Source organism: Parasteatoda tepidariorum, chromosome 2, assembly GCF_982258835.1.
Source record: "Parasteatoda tepidariorum strain Cologne lab strain chromosome 2, Ptep-v5.0, whole genome shotgun sequence".
NCBI lineage: Eukaryota > Metazoa > Arthropoda > Arachnida > Araneae > Theridiidae > Parasteatoda > Parasteatoda tepidariorum.
Window position 1 is genome coordinate 78,837,663 of NC_141756.1, and position 19,027 is coordinate 78,856,689.

Below are 19,027 nucleotides of genomic sequence, written 5' to 3' on the forward strand. Positions count from 1 at the left end.
CTAGTGCATGATATAGGAGTTACCTTATCTTCTGGGTGGGGTTCAAAATTACAAAACAACAGAGTTGAACATTGATAGACGTAAATCCAAAACTGGAACAACTGTTCAACGATCGTTATAAAATAAAATAAATCGGTAGCGTCCGAAATAATTATTCACTTTAAAAATTTGAGCTCCGCATATCAAATCAATTTGATTCACATTACTTCGATCAAAATAGCAAATTGGTCGAGCTTTTGTTAATACTTTTTAAGAACAAGTTTCGCAATTTTGTTATTGCAATTAATTAACCCCTTCGGACTTGTCGTCCGGTATAACGGACATCAATCTTAATCGACCTTAATTAATAGTCATCAGAATCATAGGTTTTTTTGTTTTATTTGATGATGAAGACGCCGTTGTTTTTTAAAGGGAACATCTTGAAGCTACAGGGATATTCCAACTGAAGGAGATGTTTTAAGGCTATAAAAATATTTTGACTGAAGAGTCCTTGAAGCTGGCACTTTTTAGGGTTTTGCTCAAAATTATGAGTTAAAATTAAGCACTTGTTTTTTTAAAATTATTATTAGGATAACAAATAATTTTTGAAAAGACATATTATTTAATTCCCATAACATGCCTCGGAAAGTCCCACAACCGAAAGTCCATAAGAGTTACCAAGGACTGGTATCTTAAAATTTAACAATGAATCGAATAATGGACAAAACTTTGAGCCTCTTTTTCATTTATTTTGCGTTTCTTTCAGCATATGCAAATAATATCAGCATATTAAGTAATTGAAATGAAATAAAAAATATTAACAATAAATCAAACATAGTAAACCACTGCCGGTTAAGCCAGAACACATACAATCAAGTCCGAATATAATCCCAAAATGATAGGGATTCGGATGAATTAAACAATTTCGTCCAGAGCAGAAGGAAGAGATTACTTCTCCACATCGTAATCCTGGGACAGGTGGAAAACCCTTTCTTTCCGAGAAATTAAGTCCTTGAATGGGGGCGAATATGATTCAGGCGTGACGTCATACAACGCTGAGTGGGTGGCAACAGGTGGTCACGCTCACGGAGCGAAATCAGGTTCTATTATTTTTTACAAACGGCTACACTATTTGAGGCAAACGAGAAAATTCGTGCTGATTTTTTTTTAATGCTGTCCTTCGGAATGAATTAAACTTCTTGTTTACCCTGAACTAGAACTTAACTACTTGTTTACGGGAATAGAAACAATCTTTTTTCTTTTCATCTCATTCAAATATCGTGATTTTTATTTTTTATGGATAAGTTACGTGTTGTAGCGCAACACATGAAGGGAAATAAATTATGACTGCGGCCTCCTAACATGTGACCCCGGTTATAGAAATGCATGTAATGTATTTTTGTAATTACGTGCATAGGATTCCATGAAAGCGTCGCAGGGCTTCCGAGACTTTTTGAAACTAGTTATGATTTTTAAAACCTGATATTGAATTTATATTCAAGTAATAACCCTTTATTTATAAAAAATTTTTGCTTTTTTTTTATGAAATTATTTAAATTAAGCGCTCGTGAAGAAAGAAAAGCAAAATTTAAAAAAAAAAATATTCTAACAATATAAAAATTATTAAAAATATTGCATTAGTATTTTGTATCGCACTTTCCAAATTAAGATTAAAAAAAAAAACTAAGATACTTTCAACAATGAAGAAATACGTAATCTCTGATCACCATTCTCAACATTCGTTTTCATCTTTCTTGGTTTTAGATTGATTAAAAACCATATTTCAGCTCATTCATTTAAACTTTTCAATTTAAAATAAAAACGTCTTTCAACGATTAAGAAGTACGTTTCTCTGATCGCCATTCGCAACGTTTATCTTCGTTCTTCTCCGTTTTTCATTAAAAACCATATTTCAGCTCATTCATTTTAACTTTACACTTAAAAATATATTTAAAAAAAATGATAAAAGAAAATATTCTTAGTAGTGATCGCCATTCTCAACTTTTATTTTCGCCGTCCTTCGTTTTAATTTCATTGAAAACCATATTTCAGCATTTTTTTTCCTTCTTTTTTATAACCGTCGTTGAGCAGAAGACCGAATTTTTGCGTTTGCGACTACTTATGTTCAACTCCGTAGCCTAATAATTTTGAACCCAATTCAGAAGACAAGGGAACTCCTAGATCAAGTATTGAGAGAAATTATTTTTGACTTAACCCGCATTTGAATTACATGGAGAAGAAAACCACGAAAACCTCCCAAGGTTAGCTTGATGGCAATGGGACTCTAACCCATAATCCGTCTACGACTGATAATATTTTATTGAGGAGGAAACTTTTATTCTAAAATATTCGATAATTTTGTAATAAAATAATTAATCTGAAATAACAGCCAATAAAAATTTTACTTATCCCTAGAATAACTCCAATAAAAAATTAAAATACTTGTTTACAATAGACATAAATGTCTTAAAACTCACCTCAGATGCTCTAATTTAAAATTGCTTAATTTTTAAAATATATGAGTGTATGTATTTCGATTGCAATAACTAAAAAAATCTTTTTCTGATTTATTTAAAGGTAAACATGGAGCAAAAAATTATCATTAAATAATTAAGTAACCAAGCACTCTTAATTAAATAAATCGTTATTTCGTTTAATAAAAATCAAACTATTTTCAAACTATTCATAATAATTTTTAACAAAATAACGCATTTATAGTGTTGTTCGCATGATTTTTCAACTAATGCATAAAATTAAATTAAAATAACTCAGTTACAGAAAATGGAAAACTTTTTCTGTGCAAAATAACTTTAACAATGTAAAATAAAATAAACTTTACATCGCTAAAATAAATCAGCAATTTAAAAAAAAAAAAAAAAATTCGTTACATTCATTGCATTGTTTTTGTAAACATTATAATTATTCGCGATGAACTTAAAAAATAAGATTTCTGCAAAAATTCATCAATGTTTACAAAAACTAGTTGAAGTCTGTATTTAGCCTTTGGGAGAATGTATACATGCAAATGAAAAAAATTTAAGTAATAACATAACTGAAAGCACAACAAAAAAAGCAAGAGAAAAGCTGAACATACCTGTCTTACGAGTCCATCGCCGCCAAGCCAGGGCAACCCCTAGGCCCCCAACAACAAACGTGACGATTATCGTGGCCACAACGATGCCGGCAACCCCTCCAGGTGGATAACATGTCTCTTGAGCAGAACACACAGGTACAGAAGCAGACGATATTACTATCGTCCAAAGAATAATCCAATAGTTACACATTTTGCAAAAGGACGAAGATCTTGATGTTTTAAATTTTCTTTTTGACATAAACAAAATCCAACTTTTTTAGTCCGAGGTCTGGCCGCCTCGTCATGGCGAGTTCGATGCACCTGTAATCAACTCCAACAGGTGGATTTTTCGCAGACGACTATTTGTCCCTTTTCACAATAATTCGACATATGGAATACAAAGAGGGCGGGAAACAAGTACAATATATTGGAATTCCTCTCAATGGGCGTTTCTATGTTTCAGCTCTGTTTTTTAGTAGGAATCGGAAAAACGCGATCAGCGCCGTAAACAAATGTGGTTAGGACGCTACAAACTTTTCGGTAGAACTTCGAAGGAGAGGGTTGCGCGTCCACCCATCTCCCTACACCCATGAATGATGGCGTTTTCCCATTGGACAGCGTTTCAGGTTGAGTAAACTTGTGCTGTTCTTTCTCAGGTGTGTGGGATTCGGTTTTAGGTGTTCCATTTTCGGTTTCGCAGCGGCGCATCATTTTTCTAAATGAATGGCAGCTTTATAATCCGCTTTGAAGTGGATTAGTTATGATGAATTTATGGATTACACGAAAATGCTTGTGAGAAAATTTACTGTGGCATAATTCTTGTTTTTTTTTTTGGTCGATCGTCTAGTTTGGTTGTCTCTTAACTAGTTTTGAAAGGTCAAAGATGGAAATAGTTAATTATACGCGAGATGGATTATTTATTACAAATATTCTATGAAGTTTTCATGCTGTTATTTTTTAGAGCAGTTTTTCCGATGAGACAGGTTTTAATGTTTTAGATTAAGTTATAAAATTAAAATACGGAAGTCACAATTTTATCACAAATACATTAATAAAGCATTGCTGTAAGCTGCATACAGCTGCATGAAGGTGAAAAAAACGGTTGAATTTTTAATAGTTTCTAACAAATAAGTTTTTAAAAAATTATAAATTTAATACAAAACGTTAATAGGAGATAAAAAGTCGGACATAAAAATTATCCTATTAATCGGCACTCCTAAAACTTTGAATTTACGTTGATTAGATTAATTTGAAATTTCGTAACATATTATATTGGTTGCTCCTTAAACACAACGCTTAATATACAATCGTAGCATAGTTTTCCAAACTGGAAACAAAAAAATACACACATAAGGAGTCGCCAAATGAATTTTAAGCGAAGAACAGAAAAAAAAAACGTTGACAAAAACTTACAAATCACTAGTAAGGAGAGCGTGATGAAAAACTTTAAGGTTTGCATTTTCTCGGTAGATCTTCGAAAGAGAGGGTTGCACGTCCATTAAAATTTTACATCGTATTTTCAGATATTTGAGCATGCAAATAATATATTTAATAATAATATAAAATATGAATGAGCTGAATAGTTTCATCATTATTTAATTAAATAATAAAAATAGGAAAATATTACAAAAAAAAATGACTTTTCATCTTTGATTAATATTTTCTTTCATTATTCTTCGGTAAAATATTTATTTCGGCTCACTAAAGCATTATGCATTTCTGATCTCATAATTGGCAAAATTTTCTAAAACAATACAGCTCTGATGCAAAATATTAGCATAATTGAAAAATTCGACTTTGATCGAATAATTGAAAAATTAAACATTATATAATAATTAAAAAAATCGACATTTATTGAATAACTGATAAATTCGTCTCTTACTGTATTTATTTGCTTTTTACTTATTTAAATTAAATCACAAATTTGACGCATCAAATATATATACTCACAATATGTTTAAAAAATCAAAACAATGCATAAATTAATAACACAATTTATTTTTTAAAATAATCGAAATATTGGAATAAAATTTTACGCGGTTATAAATCTTAGAACATTTCCTTATAAACAATAAAATTTAATTATAAATAGAAAAAAATTACTTAATTTTTGGTAGCATCGCCTTTAGCTTTGAACACTGTATATAAACGATCTTGCTTGAAATAATCAAATTTTTGGCAGTCGTTGCTTCTTTTAAATTTATTTATTTTATTTATCGTCTGCATTAGCTTTAGTAAATTTAATGTTCTCGATTGCCACAGCTTTGTTTATAAGAGAATTTTTTTCGTACTAGCTCCCCATAAATTCTCGATTTGGTTAAGATCAGGTGAATTAGCTGGCCACGGTAGCAGTGCAATTTTGCATTGCTCCAGCCAGAACTTTGGCTTAATATGATGTGTGAGGTGAAGTTAAATCTTGTTGGAGAAAAAGTCATTCAGTCTTCAGACGATAGAATCATGTTAGTGCTCCAGAATATTTTGTTATCTGAATTTACCTCTACTTTACCTTAGAAGTCTATTTGCGCTCATGCAATTAATTAGATACCACTGATATCTTGACACTAGCAACAAATTTCACTGAACGTTTCTGGCACCCTTTATTAAATGCTTTTCGTTCCATTCTCCAAGTTCGAACACCTTGAAAGCTACACAGCAGAATTGTTTTTTCCCCCCATTCTCCAAGCCCGATAACAATCTTGCTTTGCACTATCTCAATTTAGCAAGCTTTTGTTTTACTGTCACTAGTGGTTTTGTTTTCGGAACACGAGATTGAAACTTAAATTTATAAAGACGTTGTAATGTCGGTTTCGAAAAATTAACTCCTTCTCTCCATTTCCAATGCAAAAATATGGTACAGTCTTATATCACTTAGTTAAAAACTATAGCCTTCAGTTTTCTGTCATTTCTGGAAGAAATTTTCGGTATTCATCCATCATTGCGACGAGTATTTCTAAATTTTTCATTCTTTCGGATACTGTTGTATGATTGTGAAAATGGTTGATAAAGATCAATTTAAATAATTATTTATATATTGCTGATTTTTAACTTGTCGTTTTAAGTCATTTATTCGTTGTAAGTAATTATTCGTAATTTTATTGATTCTAATATCCTACGTAAACGTTCCATTTCGATACAAATTCCAAGCATAAAGCACAGTAAAGAAGTCCTTTTATGATAATCGTCTGCAATAAATTTAAAATTTTCGTAATTTTATTTGTTAATTTTTGCTTGTTAACTTGTTGATCTTTAAATAGAAATATTATCATAACATATTCTGATAATTTGGGCCAATTAAATTATATATCTTGACAATTATATTTTAAATTGTTATCTTCTATTTTAAAAAAATCAGCAGTCGTTGTTTAGTTGAAAATAAATTCCTCACAGAAATATCGTTTGGATATATACGTTATATAATACTTAAAAATAAAGCGTTTGATTTTCATCGGATGAGTAAAATGGATTATTCTATTATTTTGAAAAAGAGTATGTTCAAAATTTCCGCAGATGTTCCGTTCTTAATAGTCCTCGCGGTACAAACAAACATATTTAAAACTTCTTTCATTCCTATTTATAACTTACTTAAATACAGGTAAATAAATGAATGAAAATTTCTCAAAGGAAGCATTAGAAAATTCGTAAGTTTTCACTAATTTTATATTTTTCTTCCCTCTACATAAGAAACAAAAAATTTTGAAACATTTTCAGTTTTTTAAAATGTTATTATAATTAAATTAAAAATTATTTAATTACTAGTTATTGTCGCTGAAAAACTCTTTTACGGGTAGGAAAATCTCCTCCTACAATTACCTATAAGTTTCGATTCAAAGAAATGTAATTTTTCTAATTTGAAACTTGTTAGTCGAATTTCCGGGTTATTGAACGATTGTTTGCACAGATGAAATGCTATGATGACTCCAGAATAAAACAAAGAGTTCGGTTTCCGTTATTAAATATTACAAGAAAGTATTAATTTTGATGTTCTTTTTATTAATAAAAAATGTTTGAGGTAGCTCTTACTCATAGTAGCGTACACACGTTATAACATGAGGTATTTTGAACCTCATAATACGTGATGTACAGATGTTCTGGGTAGAATACCAAAAAAATGTGGCTCTAAGGTGGTAGAGCTTGCGGTTTCATTTTCGTAAGGAAAAAAAACAAATTTAATACCAAAAGCCACACAGATAAGCATGTGAGCCATTTTTTAATTCTATTTCTCAATCAAATCAAAGTTAATTAAATTTTCTAAAATCCATTTCTTACTCTTTATTTTTTCAGACATTTATTTAAATTCTCCTATTGTACTTCTTAAAAATAATTAATTTTATTTAAATTGGAGATGATGAAACAGCTTATAACCGTTCACCCAGAATACATTGTTTCGACGGATTCTTGGTCCTGAAGAATGTTTCCAATAGAAGAACTTAATGTTTTATCCATACATTTAAATCATTTATAATTACGTGTATATAATTAGAAGAGAGTATTAAACCTAATACTAAAATCAGCTTTTTATTTTTTTTAAGCAGAAATTGGTACTTTAAATAACTTAGAAATTTTGTAGAAAATACATTGTATGTTTGTCTATAAATACAACTTTTGTTGTGAACATACACTTTCAGATTGTACCTTGGACCATTGCATGTTACTCCTAGGGTAACACTCATTTTGAGTTTTTTTTCCTTAATCATGTTGTTTGAATTTGGATATTCATGTAATTAAAACTTATTTTTCATGTAGGCTAAAATAAATCGAATTAATCATCAGCGTCATTGCCAAGAATATTTCATTAGAATATTTCAAAAAAAATTTTAGATTACTGGGAATATAAAAAGTTTACAAAAATTAAATATCATGAGTGTAGTCCATTGGAAAATATATTTGTGCTAACTGGACCTGTTTCACATAACTCAGATCAGTAGAAGGTTTAATACAGAGATTAATAAAAGGCACACTTTTTGATTTTGCCAAAAAATGTGTTCTTCATTCGTTAAAATATCAGATAAAGATATGGAAAAAAGGTACTTAGTGAAATTATTCTATATTTCTATGCAATTACCTGATCCTTGATATGCGGATTTACGCAATTTAATTCACACCAACAGAAATTCTTCTACCGGAAGTTGAATCAACCTCTACAACTATCCTAAAATATAAAATTTGTTTTTTTAGGAAGTTGAATCTACCCTACCGTGGAGAACACGAAAACTGTCGGGAATAAGGTGAATACAAAATTTCATTCACTTTTCAATAAAGTATAAGCTGTTAGCACATCCAACCTACAAATTTCATTGGGATCCTAATAATGTGTTAAAAGAAATAGCTGTACTTTAAAACGAATTAATATGCTTAAATACTAAAAGAAAAAAAATTCATTAAAAAAAAGCCAAATTGTCGGGATTAAAATTATTAAAATCAATCAAAAACTTTGAATTTTTAGAAAATTTATTGAATGTACAATTTGCGTAATTTTCAATTTTTGCATAATTCGAAGAATGAAACATTATAGTAACTTTTCAAATTTAAAAAAGATTAAATCACTAAAGCTTTTTATTTTTCCCCAAAATGTGGTTTTTATTTAAATTAACATTCTCTTGCTTTTCATAATTAGCATTAATAACGCTAACCGAAGGGAAACACAAACTAACTATCACGAACTCACAGCAGTCTTAAAATAACATGTCATATACCAGGGGTGGCCAACCTGCGGCTCGCGAGCCACATGCGGCTCTGTGAAGGATTATTTGTGGCTCTCGATAAATGTACCCCAGTTCCCTTTTCATTTTTGTGATATTGTATTTAAAAAAATTATTATCGTTCGGTATGTGTTTCAAAATGTTTTTTAAATTACTGAGAACAAATATGAAAAATTAAGTAAAACGTTGTTTAAATCAAGGGGAGTTTTCCATTTCCAATATAATTATAACACAAAAAGCATCTGGAGAATTAGAATTAATAGAGATGCAAGAAGATCAAGCTCTACAATTAAAATATAAGTCGACATCGATTACTGAATTTTGGAAATTTGTACCAGAATCGAAGTATCCTGAATTAAAAAAGGTTATTGTCGAATTATTTCAATATTCGGAACAACGTACTTATGTGAATCATTTTATTCCACTTCAAAATTCGTGAAATCCAAACACCAATCAGTATTAACTAACCAGCATCTCAAGGGATTACTGAGAAGTGCTGTCACCAATTACTCACCAAATTTTGAAGAATTATCAAGAGAAGTAAAATAAATGTGTTTAATTTTTAATATTTAAATTCAATACACATATTTTGTACTTTTACATATATGTTTTGAATAAATATAATTTAAGTAAAAAAAATTAATACCTTTTTTGCATACCTTTCAAATACGTATTTAATTGCGGCTCGCAGAAAATTTCAAATTTTGAAAAATGGCTCGACTTTCAAGGAGCTTGGCCACCTCTGTCATATACCAAGAAGTTTTCTTTCATTTATCGATAGTTCCTTCGAAGATTTCCCAATTATTCTCTAAAAAGCACCAACATCAATTTTAAAAATGTACTACACTACAATAAGAAATCCGAACAAAAAATATGTGAAAAGCAGGATTAATAATGGAGTAGTCATTTGTATTAAATTGTTTCATATTGACCGAGCATTCTGATGGCATGAAAAGAATAGTCCTCTGGAATTCTACTTCAGTTTCGTTTCGCTTCTTGCTCAAATATCTATTTTTCTCACAAGATAATGTGTATCATTTTTACGATACTTTAAATTTCTCATACATTGCATTGGTGCTCAATGGTCATGGGATAGAAATTTTGACTTTGAATGGAGACTTTTAGTTCTGCTTGAATAGTAGAAAAACTTAAATAAGAAGCCACGGAGTTTTATTCTTTGTTTGACAGCAGATTTTTTCCCCTTAGTTAGTAACTTCGAAATGATTTTTTCTTAACCGTCTTTTTAAGAATTTTTAGTAAAGAAACTGAGATCGTTTTTGCTTCTGCGAACTTTAACGAGATCAAATGACGTTACAAACTAAATCTGACTGCGGATATATATATATATATATATATATATATATATATATATATATATATATATATATATATATATATATATATGTAACATAAAAAGCTTCAATTAATCTTTTTATGTTAGTTTCACTGCTATAAAACTTCTTCCTAATTAATTATTCTATTTGAAATACTTTCTCACACTTTTAAAAGCCACATCCTGTTCTTAAATCTATTTTTGGCTCAAGTATGCATTTAATTAAGAGCAGGACATTTTTCCCTTTGCTCTTGTGTGGGAACCGTTCGATCTATTTCATAAACCAATAGCAACTACTAAGATTTCCCTCTTTCCCTAAATTAAGACATTTTACGGATTTTACTTTGCAAGATTTTCCCTAACATATAACCAAGGAGCGCAACTTTTCGTGTGCACTTTCACTCAATCTCATGACTGCTCTTGTCTAATAATTAATAAATAAATTTTGTACCCTCCTTCCCGACCTATGACCTGTAGTAATCCTTCCACTCGGCAACGACGTTATAAGTCGCCAGGATTTAACGGTCGGGAACGGGGTACGGTACATCAACGATATGGAATATCTCTCATTTAAAATTAAATAAAACAACTTCGGAAGAGGGTACTTCAAAAATATGGAATAACTTCAAATCATTTATTCAAATGGACATTTGGTAAATAAGCAGTCAAATTCTTCTTCAACTTATGGCAATAATTATTCATCCTGTATCTTCATCAAAAAAAAAAATAATCTCTTCAATCATCAAACGTTTAGTTTATTATAAATTATACCTACGCACAGTGGAACTAAACGATCATCCATTTTCCATGTCTATGCTGCATATTTTGTCTACGTTCCTGAGAATACTAGAAAGCTGAGCTTCAATTCCTTCCTTGGACTAAAAAGAAAAACTGCATCGAATTCCTGTTAATTAAAATGTTTTATTGAAACTATCCCTTTGAGAAAGCGTTGATTTTGCCACTCTTAAGTGCTGAGCTGGATCTTATCGTCGATGAATAATTGTTCTCACACCCACGATGGTCTACTTAAATATTCGACATTCAAAAGAAAAATAAGCTTCAATTTCTCCGTCACTATTGGTGTTAATTTACGATTCATCTTAACGAAGAAACAAATTTTTTCCCTAGCAGCTCACGTCTTTGGTTTTGAAATTGTGTTTACGAATTTCAACGCATTCCCATCTCTGTTGTGGTTTTCAAAATATCTCGGACTAATTCGAACTTTTTCAGGTATCCTTTGAGTTAAAGTTTTTTACATTTCTCATAAATCAATTTCTTAAATGATTATGATTTTAATTTTTTCCCATATTTGATGTTTCAAAGTGAAACTACTTTTTATATATTGATAGTATTTAATGCTGAAATTTTTATTTCTTTAAATTTTTATTTTCAGTTAATTGATTTATTTGATTGAAAAGTGTTTCGAGAAATTATTTTCATATTGTTTTATGTGTTACAGCTTCTATGATTTTTTGAGTAGTAGAAATTATATTTTTGTTTTACAGTGATTAGGATTTAAATGAAAATGCCATTTAATTTTTTTTTCTCTTCATAATGCAACTGCAGTAATTATTGAAATTTAATTTAGATATGTGAATGCAATTACGGTGTTGCAAAAATTAAATCAAGAAATGCTAAAACTAATACAAATAGTTTGGAAAAATGAATAAAATACTTGTTGTTTGAATTTAAATTGAAGTACAACCAGACATTAATGCTTTAGTCCAACGTTGGTAATTAGTTGTAGCTCAGACATTTCCATAGACAAACAACATAAAGATAGGAAAATGATCAAAAAAAAAAAAAAAATTTGAAAAGTAATAGTAACCAAATTTACTTCAAAAACACATTTAAAATAGAAATGAAAATATTTGAATTCCCTAACAATTGTGACAAATTAAATTACCAATTAAGATCTATGCACAAAAATTACTTAAGAAAAAATCCAAATTAAAATTTTGAAAAGAAAAAAAAATATTTATGTCCAAGAAAAAAGAAAGAAAGAAAGATAGAAATGAAAAAAAAAAAAAAAAAAAAAAAAAAGGTAATTTGCAAATTAACCAAACTTGCACTTCAGATTAAAAATAAGGAAAATAGCTAGATCAGTCAAAAATTAAAAACTGATTTACCTTAATACCATATTAAATTTGAAAGCTTTGTTTTGGATTTCAATTAGTGATAAATTGTGTTAAACGGGTTGTAATGTAAAATCTGAGAAGACTGATCATCTTTTCTGATTATAAAAGCAATTTGTCTTTACATTTTTCCTGAAATCCGGGTTAATAATTGCAATAAAAATACCAAGAAAGAAAATAAAAGTACAAATAAATAAATATAAAGAAAGTAGAAAGAAAAGAAAGTAGAAAGAAAAATAAGAGAGAAAAGAAAAAATTCTACAGAAGGCAAATTTTGGACATAAAAAAAAAAAAAAATAAATAAATAAAAAAAATAAAAAATTTCAAATAGCAGAATTGATAATGATCTTGTGTTTTCTAATATTCTTGAGACTAAATATGATAATGGTGCGTAACATTGTCAAAATTATGTTGACAGAATTGTGCAAATCCAAAAAAATTAATTAATTCCTAACTTCAGGTGATTTTGAAAAAAAAAATTTCCAAATATTTTGCTATTAAAGTGACAAAAAATGAAAGGTAAATAAAGTGAAATAAAAACAATACTGAAGTCTTGGACTTCACAATAACAACCAATGTGTCATTTTTTTAAATTTTTTTTTTCAAACAAGGTAAACAATACTCAAATCTAATTTCAGATTGAAATTTTTCCTGTATAACTTTTTTTGTATTTTGTGTTTTACATTTTAAATTACACATTTTTAACAAATTTTTATAAATTTTTGTCATCATGATTGAAGAGTTAACTTAAATAGTGTTTTTATGAAGAATACTTCTTATAGTGAAATAGCTGTGTTGTGATTTTTAAACAAGAGACTTTTGAAACTGAAAAAACTGTTAGTCAAAAAAACTGTTGAAAATGAAAATTTTAAATTTGCTGATGATGCTACTACAGAATTTTAATTATGTTAAAATTTTTACAATGAGAACATATGTAAATGTTATATAATTTATATTACTTTTATATATTGTTACCATTACAAATTTGGTTATTTTAATTGGACTTCTACCATAGGGAAAATTTTGCAAATGGATAATTTCAAAATTTTTGGATTCTAATTAAACAATTTTGGCGAAGGGGGATGTAACATAAAAAGCTTCAATTAATCTTTTTATGTTAGTTTCACTGCTATAAAACTTCTTCCTAATTAATTATTCTATTTGAAATACTTTCTCACACTTTTAAAAGCCACATCCTGTTCTTAAATCTATTTTTGGCTCAAGTATGCATTTAATTAAGAGCAGGACATTTTTCCCTTTGCTCTTGTGTGGGAACCGTTCGATCTATTTCATAAACCAATAGCAACTACTAAGATTTCCCTCTTTCCCTAAATTAAGACATTTTACGGATTTTACTTTGCAAGATTTTCCCTAACATATAACCAAGGAGCGCAACTTTTCGTGTGCACTTTCACTCAATCTCATGACTGCTCTTGTCTAATAATTAATAAATAAATTTTGTACCCTCCTTCCCGACCTATGACCTGTTTTAATCCTTCCACTCGGCAACGACGTTATATATATATATATATATATATATATATATATATATATATATATATATATATATATATATATACACACACGCACACTACCCGACAATAATGGAAAAAAAACACTTTCTTTTAAGCACTAAGTTTGTAACTTGTATAGATTACTTTAATTGTTATTTGCAACGACTGCATTTAATTTCGTAATTCAATATTAAATATTAATAGAGATATAAACGTTTTTATAAAGAAAAAAAAAGGAAAATTTTTATTTTATTTTTTTGTTATAACTTTAAAAATGTTCAGTAAAATAAATAAAAATTTTTAGAGCAATTTGAAATTAAAAACAAAAATTGTGTCTGCGAAACTGAGTCCTGCATAACTAACCTATTAGTCATGGCATGATCCTGATTCATGATCATCACATATGACTAGGGGCACGATTGGCAGTTAGTACCTCGACAAATGACAATTAGAACACGAATGAGAACCTGGTAAAGCATCCGACTAAGAATTGGAAGTTTTGAACACGAAGCTGACCAGACGCAGTAGACAAGTTACAGGTTGCATAAATCGTAAGTTTTTTTCTAACCCACAACAAGGTAATACTATGAAATTAGAAAAGCAGCAGGTACGAATTGTAAACAAAAAACTTCCCCACGGTTTTAAAATACAGAGTAGTTCATTAATATATACAAAAAGTATAACATATAAATACCTCAGTAGAATCATTAACATGTAAAAAAAGAAAACATTTGACATTGGGGAAGGCTCTTGTCTACAAAACAGGAACCATAGTATGTCTGTTTTCAGGTATTTATTTAGGATTTAAATCTCGTTGTTTAGCTTTCTATATATTTCTCTCAAAATATACCCATCTTCATTACGATGATGTAAATATTGGGATTGTAATCCACTGACGATCAGCTTGAAGCGAATTAGTGTTAGGTCATTTTCATGTTACAAAATCTAAACAAGCCACTGTTTTGAAATCTCCCTCAGTACAGAAAATATAATTTTAACGAATCATTTATCCGCAGAAATAACTTAGAGTCCACTGATAGGATTTTTTAATTATTGCATTAAAATGCAACTTTAAAATCTAACCATTAAAATGCAACTTTAATGGTTAGAGACACATATTTTACATATTTTATTTAATTATTAGTTATAGCTATATATTAACTAAATTACGAAATCAGTCAGAAAACGTACTTTCTCCGAATAAACAGTCATTTTCATTTTTAATTGGATTCAGATTTGCTAATTTAACTAATTATATTTTCTAGTATTTTAAATTTGACTTTTTTTTTAATCTAAAAATAGTCGTTAGCCTACTATAATTAAAGAACGCTGCAATAGATTTTATGAAGACAACAAGCTCGAATTTCTTTATTTAAAATAGAATTAAATTGCTTATGAAAATATAAACATTAATCAGTATTATTTGGAGAAAGCTTTTTGTATTATTAAAATAAATTGGCTTTCAAATGTTCATTAAGAAAAAAGGTTTTTACTTAAATAATTTCTACGCCCTTTTCATCATTGCAGTAAGCATTAAAATCTATTTATAATTCTTAGTAAATAATAAAATCTCATGAAAGAGTGGCCTAATTCATTTATCCGAATTTATAAATAAATCCTTATAAATTTAATTTATTTGCAAACAATTCTTTTTTCAAAGGCTAAAAACAATAAATTTAAAACTTATCATTTATTGTCTACATAATCTGTCGAGTAAAAGAAGTATCGCTACATAACTGATTTGAACACTATTGTATGAAGCTAATCAATAGGGAGCCGCAAAGTGGGGAGAACCAAGTGTTCAAAGCAACGTGGAGCAGGGAAGCGTTGGGTTAGAGAGGATAAGAACAATTGGTCGCCGAGGACGATTAGTACTATAATAAATGTAAAGAGTTAAAATAATATTTTGTCGAAGTTTATTGCGGACGCAAAGATTGAAGACTATCAGATCTACCTAAGGCGTGGATCGATTCAGATAGAGATTCCTGTTTAATTAAGGAAATTAAGTGGATTTACAATGCATCGACGGAAGGATAATGGACTAATTTTTTAAGGGATAGTTATGAATTTATCATTTGAATTTCGACTTAGTTTAAAATAATTTCTCATCCCTCATAGTGTTTTTTTTTTTTTTTTTTGTCGTATGCCTGTTTAGGCAGTGGGGGTGCGACTGTTCTTGTTTTTCAGTGGCGTCATCTATGGGCAGGAATTCGACTTCTGCCACGCCATTCACACAACCACAACCCGTTTATAGATCGAGTCACATTCACACACAAAGGAGAAAGGACATAGAACACACACAGAGAGAAAGAAGTATCCATGCCTTGCCCGGTATTCAAACCCAGGATCTTTCTGATGCAAGGACAGTTCCCTGCCCCCTACACAGGCCGGTTGGCTTCATAGTGGTTACATCTGTTGTTGACGTCATCTTTGCCCGTGGATTTTATTTGTTAACACTAAAGTTCGAAAGCTCACACATTTCCTTCTGTGGACGTTTTCTGAAGAGTACAACCAGAGTGCGGATGAAAATCTTTCTCCCACTTATTTTTGAATAGTTAAAGATAATTTTTAGAATAGTTAAGAGGGACTTTTGCTCTTTAAAAGAGATTTCTCCAATAAAATGGCAAAAGGAATTTTACAACAAAAAACTATATAACACTAAACTTTATACTACGAGAAAAAGTTTTCAGAATGCATGCAGTAGGCAATGAGGCAAAACACAGCAGAAAAGACACCGGTGTCTATTTCAGAACCATAAATTATTAAAATGATAAATTAATTTACTGTTTTGACTTTAATAACAAAATAAATTTCGAAAATTTAATAAAAATTCTGCGTCAAAAGGCAAAAAGCATTCTTGGGTTTACACTGGGTTTCGAAAGTGGTAAGCCATAGAATGAAGAAAATTGGCCGGGATAGCATGGTCGGTAGGGCCCCGGGCCCACGTCCGAGAGTTAGTGGGTTCGAACCTCGCCGGCCGAAGACTCCTCGTGTAGTTGATGACTCATGCACGTTAAAATTCTGTCGAATCGCAAAGTTCTCCATGTTCCCATAACAAATCAATACTTCTGGGGATACTGGATTGGAGACCGATCGCTCTCTGAATCGGGCCAAAATTACGATCTGTGGATGAATGGGTCCGCCTTATAAACAGGTGTGTCGTATGATGTGGCAGAAGTCAAATTCTTGGCCATAGATGGCGCCACAGAAAAACAAGAATTGAACACTTTGCCTTAAATTTGCTCGGTTTCATCAAGCAGGCTTGCCAGTGTGGCAAGTGGCATTAGAACCAACCGACCTATGAAGAAAATTGAGGATTTAATTCTCAGAGTGATGAAGAAAAACAAATGTGTTCAAAATAGTTATTACATCTGTTAAAAAGCTTTCATTCTTGATAGTTGTGAAAATTTTACTGTCTTTGTCTAGTTTCCTAGTCTCAGTGAAAATAAAAATCAATTAATTAAATTTTGTTTTTCACCGAGACTAAAACACTGTAAATAACGTAAATGTTGGCAGGTGTGAAAATATACCAAATATTTTAAAACTGGTGTCACAACGTTAAGCTTAATTCAGTTCTCATGAAATCTACATTTGCTTTGACTAATATACTAATGTCAAGTACTTCACGGTAGAACAATTTAACGAGGACAGATACAGCACACCCTCGGTCCCTTTTCAGGCTGATCAAAGTGGTCACCCACCCGCTTACTGACCACAGCCAGTGATGCTTGATTTCAGTGTTCTTCTGGGAACCGTGTCTTTACGATCAGTCCACTTATGGACAACAAAAAGATAGCAAATGATATTCTAAAATAATGGAAGATATTTGTCTGATTACTGATTAAAGTTCATTTTTTTTTGTATCGAATATATTGAGTATGTATCGAATATTTCAGATTAAAAAACCGAATCTACGTTCCTGCCATACCAATATATAAAATTAAATGGCAAGTTAATATTGTCTGTCTGATGTAATGCAAAGAAATTATCCTTCTGAATAGTAATCTTCAAAAAGTATAATTAAAAGCAAAACACAATGAATTTAATGAAATTTGTTTATCTGTACATGTCCATGTTCATTTTGTGTTTTTTCTTTATGAAACTTTCTTAGTTATAAAAAAAAAATTTTGTTGGAAATAATTGGAGGTAATTAAATTAGCAATTTTCAACTATGATATGAGTACATAAAAAACAATTATTCTACTCCTTTCAATACAAACTTGTTCAAATTTTCTTAAATTGGATATGAATAAAAAGTATGATTTCAGTTGCAGAAATTCTTTTAATAACAACTTCAAAAAATAAATTAAAACAAAAATCTTTAATGGAAAGTACCTTTTTCTTTCTTTTTAAGTATTAATATTTGTTTAAGCTTGAGAAAAAGAGTTTTGTTTAAGATTTATTTAAAACTCAAACTTATTTTCATTGTTTTATGGTTAATTGAAACCGTAAATTTAAACAATCGTTCGCACAAGCACGCAAATAATAAAAAAGAGCTGATATTGATCGAAAATAAAAACAGATTTAAGGTATGTAGGGAAAACATTTTTAACAGATTTTCAGTGAGTTTCAAGTTACTTTTATAAAGGTATCATCAGAAACAAAAATAAATAGTGCTGCAAAATGAGTATAAAATATATGTACTGCTTCATTTTCAATGCTGTCTTAAATTAATACTTTTAGAAGCCTTATGAAAAATGAAGTTAAGGACGTATACATGCACGGTGAGCAAAATAAAAAAAAGTGTGGAACTTAAATAACTTTTGTTCTAATAATTGAATTTTCATACAATATCTTAAATATTTTTAAACGAATCAAAAAAATTTTGCGCAATATTATAAAACTCGTTTATCCAAAGACAATTCCATGTAAAAATAACGTTTAATAAATATTTATTTTTTTATTAGTTTATTTTAGAAGAGTTTTAATTTGAATTGTAAGTCATACAAATTTTTATATCCTCTCAAAGTATGCAAATTTAATCGGCAAAATATAAAATTTGCACGAAATTGGTCGAATTATTCTCGAGATATCAAATTTATAAATAAAAGACTAATAAAACGTGATAACTCAGAAATACAGATAGATTCATTTAAGGCAAAAAATATTCGTTACTTTTCGGTTAGTCGAGCGCAAGTTAAATCAACTACTTCTTTTATTTATTTACTTATTACTCATTATTTTATTTTATAATAGACGTTGATCATTCTCTGATTCAGGTCAAAATTACGATATGTGGATGAATGAATGGATGTATGAATGGGTTCACCTCATAAACAGGCGTGACGTATGAT

General features: G+C 29.6%; 1 protein-coding gene across 1 annotated transcript in view; it reads right to left on the reverse strand.

The window, feature by feature from the left end:
- Positions 1 to 3,668, reverse strand: part of LOC107436423 (uncharacterized) — a 49,577-nt gene extending 45,909 nt beyond the window's left edge. Inside the window, exon 1 of the mRNA XM_043041870.3 lies at positions 3,074 to 3,668. Coding sequence (XP_042897804.2) covers positions 3,074 to 3,311 — 238 coding nt within the window. The 5' untranslated portion in view covers positions 3,312 to 3,668. The remainder of the gene's footprint in view (positions 1 to 3,073) is intronic.
- Between the last annotated feature and the right edge of the window lie 15,359 nt (positions 3,669 to 19,027).